The sequence below is a fragment of the Mauremys mutica genome, chromosome 3 (assembly GCF_020497125.1).
Source record: "Mauremys mutica isolate MM-2020 ecotype Southern chromosome 3, ASM2049712v1, whole genome shotgun sequence".
In the NCBI taxonomy this organism is placed as follows: Eukaryota; Metazoa; Chordata; order Testudines; family Geoemydidae; genus Mauremys; species Mauremys mutica.
The window spans coordinates 164,385,586-164,399,755 of record NC_059074.1 but is presented as its reverse complement, the minus strand read 5'-3'; the positions used below and the strand labels follow the sequence as shown (position 1 = coordinate 164,399,755).

The following is a 14,170-nucleotide window of genomic DNA, read 5'->3' as shown; positions in this document are numbered from 1 at the left end:
TTTTAAGTGGTTACCTCCATTGGAACAAACTGCACATGGAGAAAAGGATACATCCCCAGGATAACTGCTTCAAGGCATTTGATAGGTAAGGATTCCCTGGTCATTTCTCTTGCCGTCTCCATTAACCTAAGATAGAAAAAACTTTCAGTCCTTTTAGTGAAAATAGTTAATAAAAATTAAAAGGTTCCTCTTACCTTATTAGGGGCCAAATCCCTCTGGTCTTATTGGGCCCAATTCTCCTCTCAAACCACATTCACATGGCTGTAACTCCACTGATTCCTATAGAATCACTCCTAGTTTACAGTGGAGGGGGATAAAAACCAGGCCTTAATCTACAGGTAGCCAGGACTGAGTGGCAGCAGATGTATTGGAGAACCCAGATGTCTCAGAAGGGTCACCCTTAAGTAGTGGCTTTTGCTATTTTCTTTACTTAGGGGCAGATTCTGAGCCCATCCCTCACATTCAGTAGTACCATGCACCAGCAAAAACCAATGAGACTAATCAAGGAGAAAGGATCTACCCAGCATGGATAAGGGCATCAGAATCTGAGCCTTAGACTAATCTCTATGGAGAAGGGACTGTCTCTCATTACATGCTTATACGGGGCATAGGGACTCTGGGTGCTACTGTAATACAAATTATCAACACTAACAGAATATATTATTTCTCTACACCACCACAGAGGTGCGTAACATTTTGATTTAAAAAACAAATGCCAGTGATCAACTATTATTATTAACAAGACAGCAGCTCTGCTTTGATCAGGAAAAGCTGGTACATTTTCAAGTAAGCGTTCGTATCTCCTGCTGCAGCAGCATCTAAGTTGAGAACTACCTGCCAGCAGAGTCACAGACGCTTGGATTTAAAATCCCGTCCTGAGGACTGCTGCCGACCACTGGAATTCAGTAACGATTTGGCTGATGGTGCAGAACAGAATCCTAGTTGCTCTCCCAGTGCTAAGTCAGAGTAACAAGCAGCACAATCACATTTTAGCCAGGAAAGGAAGTACCTAGGACTCTGAAGACACAGAGAGCGTATCTCTCAGATAGGAAGTTGCCATGCGTGTAACTCACCTCAAGCACAGCCAGCCCCAAACACATCACAAAGCACTATTAAGTCAGAGTTTTACAGACTTCTAGAGGGAGAAACAAGATAGCTTTGAAATCTGGACATTTCAGGCACACACCACACCAAATGTTCTCCTTTGGACAGAGACAGACAGTCTTCCTCTCTGCTCCATACAGCACTGAGCACACGTACAGTACAAAAACAGATACCAGTGGCAGAGAAGTCAAACAAGATTAGACATTGCATATATTGAGCCAATTGTTGCTGCCTCTCCACTGGCTGCGGCATCAGGTCCCTTGTTGACTACTGTTATAAGTTCATAATTATCACCAGTTCCAGACGCAGTCAGTGTGGGTAGAATATTAATGTCTCCATTGCCAGGGAGCCTTTGCAAACCAACTGGCATAAACAAGTTGCCAAATTAGCAGTGACTTATCTGTCATGACAACATTCATATTGTTTATCACTGTTACAAAGTTACATTAAATGTATGTTCTGTTTACAATTCAAGACAAATGAGTTCATGCATCTCTCCAAGGGTATGTCTACACAAGAGTAGTTCGATTTAACTTAGGTCGAATTTGTGGATTCGACCTTATGAAGTCGAATTTGTGTATCCACACTAAGGACAGTAATTCAACTTTGTGAGTCCACACTAACGGGGCAAGCGTCGACATTGGAAGCGGTGCATTCTGGGCAGCTATCCCACAGTTCCCGCAGTCCCCGCTTCCCATTGGAATGCTGGGTAGAGCCCCCAATGCCTGCTGGGGGAAAAAATGTGTCGAGGGTGGTTTTGGGTAACTGTCGTCATTCAACCGTCACTCCCGCCCTCCCTCCCTGAAAGCGCCGGCGGGAAATCTGTTAGCGCACTTTTCTGGTCAGTGACAGCGCGGACGCCACAGCACTGCGAGCATGGAGCCCGCTGCGATCATCGCTGCACTTATGGCCGTTGTCAACTCCTTGCACCTTATCGTCCACCTCTTCCACAGTCAGATGCTGAGAAATCGGGCGAGGAGGCTCCGGCAGCGCGGTGAGGACATGAAGTGTCAGAGTGGCACAGACCTCTCACAAAGCACGGGATCCCGCGCCGTGGAGATCATGGTGGCAATGGGTCACGTTCATGCTATGGGATGGCGATTCTGGGCCCGGGAAACAAGCACGGACTGGTGGGACTGCATAGTGCTGCAGGTCTGGGATGAATCACAGTGGCTGCGAAACTTCAGGATGCGTAAGGGCACTTTCCTTGAACTGTGTGACTTGCTGTCCCCTGCCCTGAAGCGCCAGGACACCCGGATGCAAGCAGCCCTGAGTGTGCAGAAGCGAGTGGCCATAGCCCTCTGGAAACTTGCAACGCCAGACAGCTACCGGTCAGTAGCGAACCACTTTGGCGTGGGCAAATCTACCGTGGGGGTTGCTGTGATGCAAGTAGCCCACGCAATCGTTGACCTACTGCTCTCAAAGGTAGTGACCCTGGGAAACGTCCAGGTCGTCATAGATGGCTTCGCCGCGATGGGATTCCCAAACTGCAGTGGGGCTATAGATGGGACTCACATCCCTATCCTGGGACCGGCCCACCAGGCCAGCCAGTATATTAACCAAAAGGGCTACTTTTCAATGGTGCTGCAAGCACTGGTGGACCATAGGGGACGTTTTACCAACATCTACGTCGGGTGGCCGGGCAAGGTTCATGACGCGCGTGTTTTCAGGAACTCTTGTCTCTTTAGACGCCTGCAGGAAGGTAGTTTCTTCCCGGACCACAAAATAACTGTTGGGGATGTGGAGATGCCTACAGTGATCCTCGGGGACCCAGCCTACCCGCTAATGCCCTGGCTCATGAAGCCCTATACAGGCGCCTTGGACAGTGACAAGGAGCTCTTCAACTACGGGCTGAGCAAGTGCAGAATGGTGGTGGAGTGTGCTTTCGGACGTCTCAAGGGGAGATGGAGGAGCTTACTGACTCGCTCGGATCTCAGCGAAACCAATATCCCCATTGTTATTGCAGCTTGCTGTGTGCTCCACAATCTCTGTGAGAGCAAGGGGGAGACCTTTATGGTGGGATGGGAGGTTGAGGCAAATCGCCTGGCTGCTGATTACGCTCAGCCAGACACCCGTGCGATTAGAAGAGCCCAGCGGGAAGCGCTGTGCATCCGGGAGGCTTTGAAAGCTAGATTCCTCAGAGAGCAGGGTAACCTATGACTGTCCAGTCTCTTTACAGAGAAGCTGAACCTGCCCCTGTTTCAGTTACTATTCACTTTTTTCAGCGGTTACATACCCCGTTCACCAGGTTTCCCCCCTTCCAACAGACGTTTAAAAATAAAGTTATTGGAACATTGTTAATTAACAGTTTTCTTTACTAACGAATTCGCGTTAAAGGGTTCAAACAGGGACGCAGACTGTGGTGGGTACGGTGTGCAGTGATGTACAGACCGCTTCTACACTCGAGGAATGACAAGCTCCTGCTCCTACAGCGGTCTCTGGGGGGAGGACGGTTACCGGAGGGTGTGCAGGAAGGGGTGGGTTTGCAGGAAGGGGTGAGGGGTGTGTGGGAAGGGTGAGTAGGTGTAGGGGGATGATGGCTCTGGCTGGGGCTCAGGGCATCGGAGAGGCTCATGGCTAGGGTGGAAGGGCATGGTAAGGGCAGCCTGCCTTGCCATTTGTGGATGCCAGGCGCTCGGACCCTGGGGCAGCGTACACCTCCCAGACTGACCTGGGGCAGCAAACACCTCCCAGAGTGACCCGGGTGCCTAGTGACTGCACTCTGTGTGTGACCTGCTGTTGATCCTGCCCCCATGTCTGTACCCTGGTAATGGTGGCTGTCCTATGCAATTAACAAACCCCTCCCCCCCCTTCACACAAAGTCTTCTGCAAAGAAACATGACAGAAACAGTAATTAACAGCAAACTATTTTTAATACTCAACTACACAGTTGGGGGATGAAACTGGGATTTGGGATTGGGTGAGCCAGGAAGGGAAGCAATTTAGGGAATGAGAGCTGTTTGGTACATGAGCGCTGGGGTGGAGTGACAGTTTTCACAGCCCCTAGCGCCCCTCCTTCTTGTTATTTTGGGTGAGGGGGGGACAGGACTTTGTGGCGGGGGAGGGCGGTTGCAGATACAGTGCAGGGGGGCTCTCTCCTCCTGCCTGTGGTCCTGCAGAACATCCACAAGGCGCTGGAGCGTGTCCGTTTGCTCCCTCATTAGGCCAAGCAGCGTTTGAGTCGCCTGCTGGTCTTCCTGCCGCCACCTGTCCTCCCATTCGCTGTGTGAGCGCTGCTGCTGAGAGAGGGTCTCCCTCCACTGGCTCTGCTGGGCCGCCTCGGCTCTGGAGCAGGCCATCAGTTCAGCGAACATCTCGTCCCAAGTCTTTTTCTTTTGCCGCCTAATCTGCGCCAGCCTCTGTGAGGGGGATGCCGGGGCAGGTCGGGAAACAGCCGCAGCTGTGTGATGGGAAAAAGGAAGCGATTTCCTTGCAAAGATACATGTTTGCGAACACTGAACACAGTCTAGTCTGTTTCTGTGAACAAGACCATACACGGCACCTATCTCATGCGCTCTCAGGACAAGTTCGAATTTTTGGCATTCGCTTTCATTGCCTGGGGTCTTGCACTGGAGATCAGACAAGTGGGGCAGGACAGCAGAATCCGTGTAGCAGCCAGGCCTGGTAAGCCGTAAACTTTAGGCTGCTTAAAAGTTAATGAATAGCAGTGCCCTCCTGCTGCAGGCAATCTGGAAAGCATAAACTCTGACCCTGTTCCACCCCCTCGCGGCTGTCCCCGGGAAAGATCCCTGTATGCTTCCCCTCTGCAGCCTCCACCACGTGGCTGTTAAACGATGCTTATTGTTATGCAAAGGAAAAGTGAAGCATTCCCAATAGTAACATTACACTAATTCCCCTAATTAGATGCAGCAGTCGCCGAGCGAGATCACCCTAAGGCAGGTCACTAAGAGAGACAGAGAGTGCATGCTGCGTGAAACCCTGCACAGACCAGGGCCCTATGCTGCCATGCTCGTCGAGGCAATGCTCCCACTGTACGTGAGGATAGCCTGGCGCGGAAGAGTGTGCTTCCACGGAGCACCCAATAAGGCACCTCTCCCCAGGAACCTCCTGCGGAGGCTTTTCGAGTACCTCTACGAGAGCTTCGTGGAACTCTCCCAAGAGGATTTCTGTTCTATCCCCATATGCATTGACCTTCTTTTCATATAGTTTTTATTCCTGTTTTTAAAAAAATAAATGTTTACATGTTTATAGCACTTACCGACTGATCCTTCCCCTGATTCAGAGTCCGGGTTAACGGCCGGGGAGGGTTGGTAGGGGATCTCTGTGAGGCTGATGAAGAGATCCTGGCTGTCGGGGAAAGCAGTATTGTAAGCGCTGTCGCCTGCCTCGTCCTCCACAAACCCTTCCTCATCTTCCCCATCCGCGAACATCGCCGAGGAACTGCCCATCGACACTATCCCATCCTCAGGGTCCACGGACACTCGTGGGGCAGTGGTGGCAGACGCACCGAGAATGGCATGCAGTGCCTCGTAGAAGCGGCATGTCTGGGGCTGGGCTCCGGAGCGTCCGTTTGCCGCTTTGATTTTTTGATAGCCTTGTCTCAGGTCCTTGATTTTCACGCGGCACTGCGTTGCATCCCGGCTGTATCCTCTGAGTGCCATGGCTTTGGAGACCTTCTCGTAGGTCTTTGCACTCCGTTTTTTGGAGCACAGCTCCGAAAGCACAGACTCATCGCCCCACACAGCGATCAGATCCAAGACTTCCCGGTCAGTCCATGCTGGGGCCCTCTTTCTACTCTGAGATTGCATGGACCCCTCTCCCGGAGAGCTCTGCATCGTTGCCGGTGCTGCTGAGCTCGCCCCGATGTCCAACCAGGAATTGAGATTCAAACTGGCCAGACAGGAAAAGGAATTCAAATTTTCCCGGGGCTTTTCCTGTATGGCTGATCAGAACATCTGAGCTCGGACTGCTGTCCAGAGCATCAACACAGTGGTGCACTGTGGGATAGCTCCCGGAGCTACTAAGGTCGATTTCCGTCCACACATAGGCTAACTCGACATAGCCATGTCGAATTTAGCGCTACTCCCCTCGTCGGGGTGGAGTACCGAATTCGAACTAAAGAGCCCTCTAGGTCGAACTAATTAGCTTCCTGGTGTGGACGGTTGCACGGTTAAATCGAATTAACGCTGCTAAATTCGACATAAACTCCTAGTGTAGACCAGGCCCAAGATACATTAAAACAGACTGAAATTCAACATATGAGGCATTCTGCTGGCTTAACAAAGACAGACACACTGTCTATTGGTGCACAACCCACCACGTACTATAGTGGTCTGCCTCTCATCAAAGTCAGTGGCAGAATTCCCATTCAATAGAAGCAGGATCGTCCCTCCTATTTTTTGTATTAGTGTTCTAGAACAGTAGTAGTCCCTAACAATAGGGATTAGAATGGGATTCAGAGCCTTTCACCATTAGAGCACCAGTTTAGGTTGACCAGACAGCAAGCGTGAAAAATCAGGACAGGGGGTCGGAGGTAATAGGAGCCCATATTAAAAAAAAAAGCCCCAAATATCGGGACATCTGGTCACCCTACCAGTATGGAACTAAGCTAGGGCACTAGTGACCAACAAAAAGTTACCGGTGATCATCTGATGGCTGTTCACGGACATACAGGGAATGAGTTGGCTACATAGTTTAATTCACAGTAGACACACCATGGGAATCCATCATAATGCGCATCATTGCTTACAGTGTCAGAGGCCAAGGACTGACTGCACAGGGAACTGCCCACCCTCCACTAGAGATGGCCCCTCCAGGTCAAGGTTGAGACAAGCCGGTACAGTGGTGAAGCTTGCCCTGGGGCTGCCTGGGCCAGGCCTCGAGGACTTCAGTCTCCACAGCTGTCACTCACACAGATGTGCAAAAGAATAATATTTTTTCCAAAAGGCCTTGTTGAGACTGGGGGGGGGGGAAGCTATATTTGATTTGAATTTGCATTTGTAATTTATCGGGGGGAGGGGAATAATCTCATAATTAGAAATTAATCTGGAACACGGTGGTATTAAAATAGGATCCAGTCTAGTTCCCACAGAGGTCAAGGACAGTCTTTTGTTGCCTTTAGCAGCACTGGGATCAGGCCATTAAACTACATTTGTTTTGGTTATTGGAAGTCATCCTATTGGATTTACCACTCATGATCCTCCACTGTATCCAAAAGTCATAGTCAAAAGCATCTCCTCTTGCCGCCTGTGAGACCCTCGCTTGTCCTTCCTGTGACTGCATAGCACAGTTACGCAAGGCCTGACCCAATGGGCCTTTCCACTGCCTTCAGTGAGCTTTGGATCAGGCCCTCAGCCCCCAGCCAGTCAAAGGAGGAGTCTAAACTTAAATTGCCTTAAACGTCACGCAACTTCTCTCTTTGCTGGAGTGTACAATTTGGCCATCACCCCCAAACCTGCACAGTCAGTCTTTCCCCCCCAAGCCCAGCCACTCCTACCCCTAATATATGTAACCAGTTCAGTTGGCTGTTCTAATCAGAAGTCTTTTTCCTTTTGCTGTATACCTAGCACTGTTTCAATGGGCGATATTTCCTTCTACCGTAAATTGCTTCAGGACCATAAAATATCAGAGTGCCCATCTGGATTAACTCCTTTGCCATACATACAAAAAGAAAATAGTGTGTTAATGGTACCTCTTGGGAATCTTGGAATTTCCATTAAAGCAAGAGGAGTGCTTACAAAAATTCCACAGCAGTTGCCTTTTTTTTTTTTAATCAGGGCACTATACCCATGTCACACAAAGGCTTACAGCTAACTGGCAAAAGTAAAATGTACTGAGGCCTGGTCTACACTACAGAGTTATGTCAACGTAAGGCAGCTTACGGTGACCCAACTCTGTAAGCATCTACACTAAAGTGTAGCTCCCACCAATGTAACTCACCTACTACACCAACATAATAGTAACTCCACCTCCGTGAGAGGCAAAGCACTGGTTGATGTAGTTAGATTGACGCTGTGTCAGAAGGGCCGGCTCCAGCTTTTCTGCCACCCCAAGCAGCACCAGAAGAAAAAAGAAAAAAAAAAAGCGGACTGGCAGCACTTCGGCGGCAGCCCAATCGCGCCGCTTCAGTCTTCCGCGGCAATTCGGCGGCAGGTCCTTCACTCCCTCTCTCTTCGGCGGCAGCTCAAAGAGGAAGAGAGGGACCCGCCGCCAAATTCCCAGAGATGCTGCCCCAATACCGGATGGAGTGCCACCCCTTTGTATTGGCCGCCCTGAACACCTGCTTCCTTCGCTGGTGCCGGCCCTGTGTGTCAGTGTAGATGCTTGTTGCTTACATCAACTGTTGCTGCCTTTCAGAAGCTGTCCCATAATGCCCCACACAGAGGTAAATCGGTGCAAGCACTCCTAGTGAGAATGGACACCGCTAGCACAAGGAAAGGAGTGTAGTGTGGACGTGCAAAAGCGATTTAATTACTGCAAAAGCAGCAAAGAATCCTGTGGCACCTTATAGACTAACAGATGTTTGCAGCATGAGCTTTTGTGGGTGTACTTGCATCCGACGAAGTGGGTATTCACCCACGAAAGCTCATGCTGCAAAACGTCTGTTAGTCTATAAGGTGCCACAGGATTCTTTGCTGCTTTTACAGATCCAGACTAACACGGCTACCCCTCTGATACTTAATTACTGCAGTGGCTGTACGTCAATATAACTTAGGTAAACTTAATTCTGTAGTGTAGACTTGCCCTAAGTGTCAAACTTTTATCAAGTAGAGTCTGAGGGGTCTTGACATACTCCCTCTGCTGGTGTTTATGGATGATTCTTTTCACTGATGCACCAGTGTGAATCTGGCCTAGCATCACTGAAGTCAACTTACTGGTGTCAGGGATCTGATCCAAAGCCCACTGAGGTCAATGCAATGACTTCCATTGAGTTTAATAACTTTGGATCAGGCCCTAAGTGAGAGCAGCATCAGGCCCTATGTTTTCTATTAGGGCCCTACTCCTCCCCCAGTACTGGCACGTTTGACATCCATGAACTCTCCCCCTACCCCGAGTATTTCTACAGCTAAGCACTAGCTTTGCCAAATGTGAACTTCACAAGGTTTCTCAAAGTACCTCACAACAAGGGAATTTCTATCAGTCCTCTGTATATCCATTTAAGCTTTCTGGGCACTTTGCTTGCATATATAATGCCCAGGGACTCTGTATTCTTTGGAGAAAACTAAATCAGCAATAATTTAGTATTCTCAATGACACAGACAAGAAAGTGAACTGCTCAAATCCAACTACAGCAATTGGAGCAGCTACTGGTAGAGTCATGACAATAACATGGGGGTGCTTTAATGGGAAAACGTACATTAGCTTCAGTCTGAATAAACCAGTACGTCCGTACATTTTCCTCTATCTGCAAGATTAGAAGCAGATGTTCAAATATTCTCTCCAGGCTACTGTCTGGACACAATATGTGCCAAATTCTCCAGTCCCACTGGGGTTCTGGAAAACAGGGTATGTTAACACAGGGCTTGCTCTTCTGTTATTAGGGTAAGTAGTTCCCACCTGCCTGCTTCTGTCACACTTCAGTTTTGGTTTTTTTTAAGCACTTCTTTAATCAATTATCCATTATATTCCCAGTCACAGAATTACTCAACCTGGTCCTTCTGCAGATCAGCCTCTGTACTACAATTTCTCTAAGCCCTTGGAATCTGACTCAAGGAGTCTGTCCAGATGTGAGGTTTTGGTAGGGTTGTAACTCAAGCTAACTGATTACCAGTTAACTAGAGTCAATAACAAAATTGCAAGTGTTTGTTCCTTGTTGTGGGTCATGTTTGTGTCCTAGAACAAAAGATAGTGGAGTTCTAGACTGGCATTAGCAATTGTGTTAATTGATTCCCAATCCATCGAGTTAACTACATGAGATACAACACAGTCAAAAATGCCAGAGAAAAATTGTCATTAGCATATAAGTGACATAGGCCTGGTCTACACTTAAAAGTTTTAGAGGCATGAATTGTTATACTAGTAAAGAACTCTAGTACAGATGCAGTTTTATCAGCTTAAAGGTGACATACCAGTACAGTTCCTCCCCTTTCCATATGGCAACAGCTGTACCAGTTTAAAGTATTTATAGTTAAAAAAGCTTGCTTAAGGCAGTACACCTTTCTAATATAGAGGGCCCTATCACTTCTGAAAATGGCACCTAGGCATTTTTGAAAAGTGTCTCTAGTCTAGATAAACCCTAAGCGGTCTGGCTGGAAGGCTGCCAATCGTTAGCCAACAGTGAGTTATTCTTAACAGCATTTTTAAATATTGCATCCTATCAAGCCTGTCTCCCTCAACATTAAGCCTCTCAAACAGATAATTCATGCTCTCTTTCCTACGCGGAGCTCTGAATTTTTATTCTCTCATGGATCAGACTGATACTGGTAATAAATCCCTCCTGTGTCTAGTCCCTCTTTCCATAACAAATACCAGAGCTATTTCAAAACAAATTTCATATGATCTTCAATTTGTATGTAGCCTCTCAACACATTTGAGCTCACCCATTGGTCTCTTGAGGGGAGGAAGCAATAGAACCTTTGTTAGGTCAGAGCCTTCATAATATAGAATCATTTGGAAAAAAAATAAATCAGCTTCATAAGCACAAGATAGGAGCCCAATGTGGCGGTGCGGAACACGTACAACTCCCAAAGGAGTCAATGGAAACTGAGGGCACACTGCTGGATCAAGCCCCATATGTACGCTTGCTCGTCCAGATGGACTTCTGTATTGTCACACGATCAATTCAATGGAAGTAATGAGCCTTTCACTAGCACCCTGAAAGGGAGACACTTACCAAATGCAGATTTTATTGAAAGCCAAACTCGGAGGCAAAGAGCTATTAAAAGACTCAAGCTAGTGACCCTTGAGAAGGATGGTCTTGTAGTCACTAAAGTGGGCCTTAAAAGATCAAGGTTCAATTCCTGGCTCTGCTCCAAATTCCCATTGTAATTTTGGGCAAATCACTTCATCTGCCTGTGCCTCCATTTTTCATCTGTAAAATGGAAATAATAATGCCTTTTCCCCCACCCTTCATCTGTTCTGTCTATTTAGATAATTGCCAAACTAAAACCAAGTTTAGTGACCGTTACGGTTACAGCAGGACACAACCCACCCACCCAAAACCTTAAAAACATGTAAATAAGAAGTTTAGGGGAAAGACTTGTACGTTTCTTGCCACCTTCAAGTTGCCTACAACGCTGCTTCAGTAACACACTCCATAACTTCACTTCCATCGCCAACAGTTATCCCAAAGCGATACCTACCCCAACTCCAGACATGCACTCTTATACTTTAACAGTGACCTCATCTGTGTTTATATCAGTTACATCAAAGACCAGCACATCTGGCCAGCACACATTCCATGCATTTGGGAAGTGTTACCTATCAGCTGTGTTCTTGGGGAACCAGAGCGCAGTGCCCAGCTTGTCTGACTCACGACTCCAGCCTCTGCTTGAGCCAAAACTGATCAGAAGAAAGACTTACAAAAAGCAATGAAAAGGCAGTGGGAGACACACCTAAACCCCTCAGGATAAGGGTGACAGGATTAAGGAAACTCGCCTAGCCTCATCTGCATCAAAGATGGGACAGGGAGGCATCCCCATTAGCATACAGAATGGAGAACAGAGATCCTAAGGCAAGAACCACACGGAACTCTGGGACCAGAAAAGCAGGAAAGCACTGCATGATGGGGGATCTCTGCTCCAGATGTTCATGAACCCACACCTGCACACAGCCAGCTCAGTAGTTATCAGACCAATTCTAGTAATAAATCCTTTATTGGTATCCAAAATACTGAAGCTGCCTAATTGCATTGTGAGCACCCTCCAAGGAACACCGCCCATAGTCAGGAATAATCAGTTCCTATTGTCTAGCCTGAACGAAACAACTTTGTGGGTAAACTGATGGCTCAAGGGAGTATACCAAACAAATCTAGTGTTCTCCCTTGAACCATTGTTCTTTCCCTACAAAAACTCCTACCCATGCTCAAGTAAGTGTTCTGATGCCTGGATCCAAAATCTGCATCAGTTCCATTGGGACTTCATCTTCTCCTGTCTGATCGTGCTGGGGGCTCTGCCTGTCTCCAGCACTCTGGCCCCTCAGCTACCACCACCACCTGGGAACCCTGATCAATTCAAACTTAATAGAGTGAAGAGAACCCATCTCTCTCTCTCTCTCTAGGTACAGCCTTCTGACCCTGACTTGTGTGATCAGTTATAGTTTTCTAAATCTGACTTTTATAATAAAATTTAAGTTAGATTTAATATTATAACTTTTGTTTGTTTGGCTCCCCTTGTATGGTTATTACCTGGCAATAAATAACTTTCACCGTTAAGCTGGTTGCTTCTCTCTCTCCTCCCCCTTCCCCCCCATCGTGGGTGTTTTTTGGCTTCCCCACTTGCTCTGCAGCAACGCTCCTCGTATCTAAGCTAAAAATCCCTGCAGCGCCCAAAAATCCTGTGAGGTTTGCTCATCAAGTGGGTTACTACCAGAACAATTGTAATGTGAAAGGGAGGATAGGGATGTGCTGAACCTGGGGCATATGAGGGTGGCAGCTTGAAAGTGCTGCTCAACCCAGCCTACTGAGTCCAGGAACATATAAGAGGTCAGCTTGACAGTGCTGATTGACCCGGTCTGCTCAGACTTGCTCTGTTAATATATGTGTGGGTGTTCATCTGGTTCTGGGGCTGGAGGAACCCAGCCCTAGGGAACCTAGTTCCTGCGGAATAGCTCCATTGGGAGGGGACTTGCAGAAGGGAGAAGTAGAGCTCCGTATGAGAACGCAAGTGACACAAGCAGTACATTGATAGAATTACAGAACACCCCCCCAAAGAGTAACCCTAATGAATGAGGGTACCCCAAAGTAACAAGCAAATCTGGTAACAGAAGTTATTCTGCCCCAACAGTACTGAAGATAAGCAAATAAACTGGTATAATCACCCTGAACGCCAGGGTGGTACAGAGCCTAGGACTGGAGTTTGACCTGGATTCTGTGCCTGCAGTAAGTGACCTTGCAGAAGTGTTTCTGGTAACGTATTTAAAGCTTGGGGGGAGGGGTGTTCAGCAGCTTTTCCCTAACCATCTTCTAGGTTGAGGTTCATGGTATCAGTTAATCATAAGGATAGGGAACTGCATGGCAATTTATACAGCATTTAGAACAGGGGAGATTTGAACTCCTGGGCTCTTGTTTCCTAGCTCAGGGAGCTTTCTCCTACATTCCAGGGGTATTTGGTGAGGGAGTCGGAGCGCGTCACTCAATTTTTTAGCTTTCCTCAGAAGTAAATGACTGAAGATCAGCTATGGCATGAATGCTACCGAACTGCAATCTGGAGGATTTTGCCTGGCAAAAATGTTGTTACTGTTAAAAAGTTATCAGTGTTTTACAGGCAAACATTCCCGATGCATAACTCATATTCTAGGAACCAGCATATGGGGAGCAACAACGTGGCCAAAAGAGAGGGCCCAGAGTGCTTTAGATTTCTGGGAAAAGGGGTACCAAGGCACAGAAGACAATCCAATGAAAAAATTGCACAAACAGGTGACTTTTCCAGGTTTGTTACTATCAGTTTGTTTTTCATTGAACTGCCATGAAAAATTCAGATTGTGCTTAAAGCTTTGATTCCATGGCTTGGTTTTTGCCATTTCAATGAGACTTTCAAAAAACAAAGACTTAAAGCACCTCTTAAAACTCAACTCTGTAACACAACCCTAACTATAGTGATGTTACCTCTGCATCATATGCTCTTCAAGGCAGGGATTGAGACTTACTATATGCTTATACCATGCAGTTCTGATCTCAGGTGGGGTCTCTAGGCATTACTGTAAGAAAAAAAGTGTCCAAAATAAATCTTGTAAATAATAAGCTTAATTCATCCTGGCATGAAACTTCTGAACCGAGACCTAGACCAAAAACTCAAACTCAGCTGCACAATGGAGGAAGAAGAGACAATACATGATCACAATTAAAATTTGAGAGAAAATCCCAAAGAAATGTACAAAGTTAAAAAGAGCACAGCTAGCAATAGCTAATGAAAGTAGCTCACCCAGCAAGCTTTTCCCAATACTACTT

The 14,170-nt window shown here is 47.3% G+C and overlaps 1 protein-coding gene across 3 annotated transcripts in view; it reads right to left on the bottom strand.

Annotated features, from left to right (window-relative positions):
* VASH2 (vasohibin 2) overlaps window positions 1–14,170 on the bottom strand; it is a 70,901-nt gene that overhangs the window by 33,598 nt on the left and 23,133 nt on the right. For all 3 annotated transcript variants that reach the window (XM_045011011.1, XM_045011012.1, XM_045011013.1), the window contains one exon: window positions 52–126. In XM_045011011.1, the coding sequence (XP_044866946.1) occupies window positions 52–126 (75 nt within the window). The remainder of the gene's footprint in view (window positions 1–51; window positions 127–14,170) is intronic.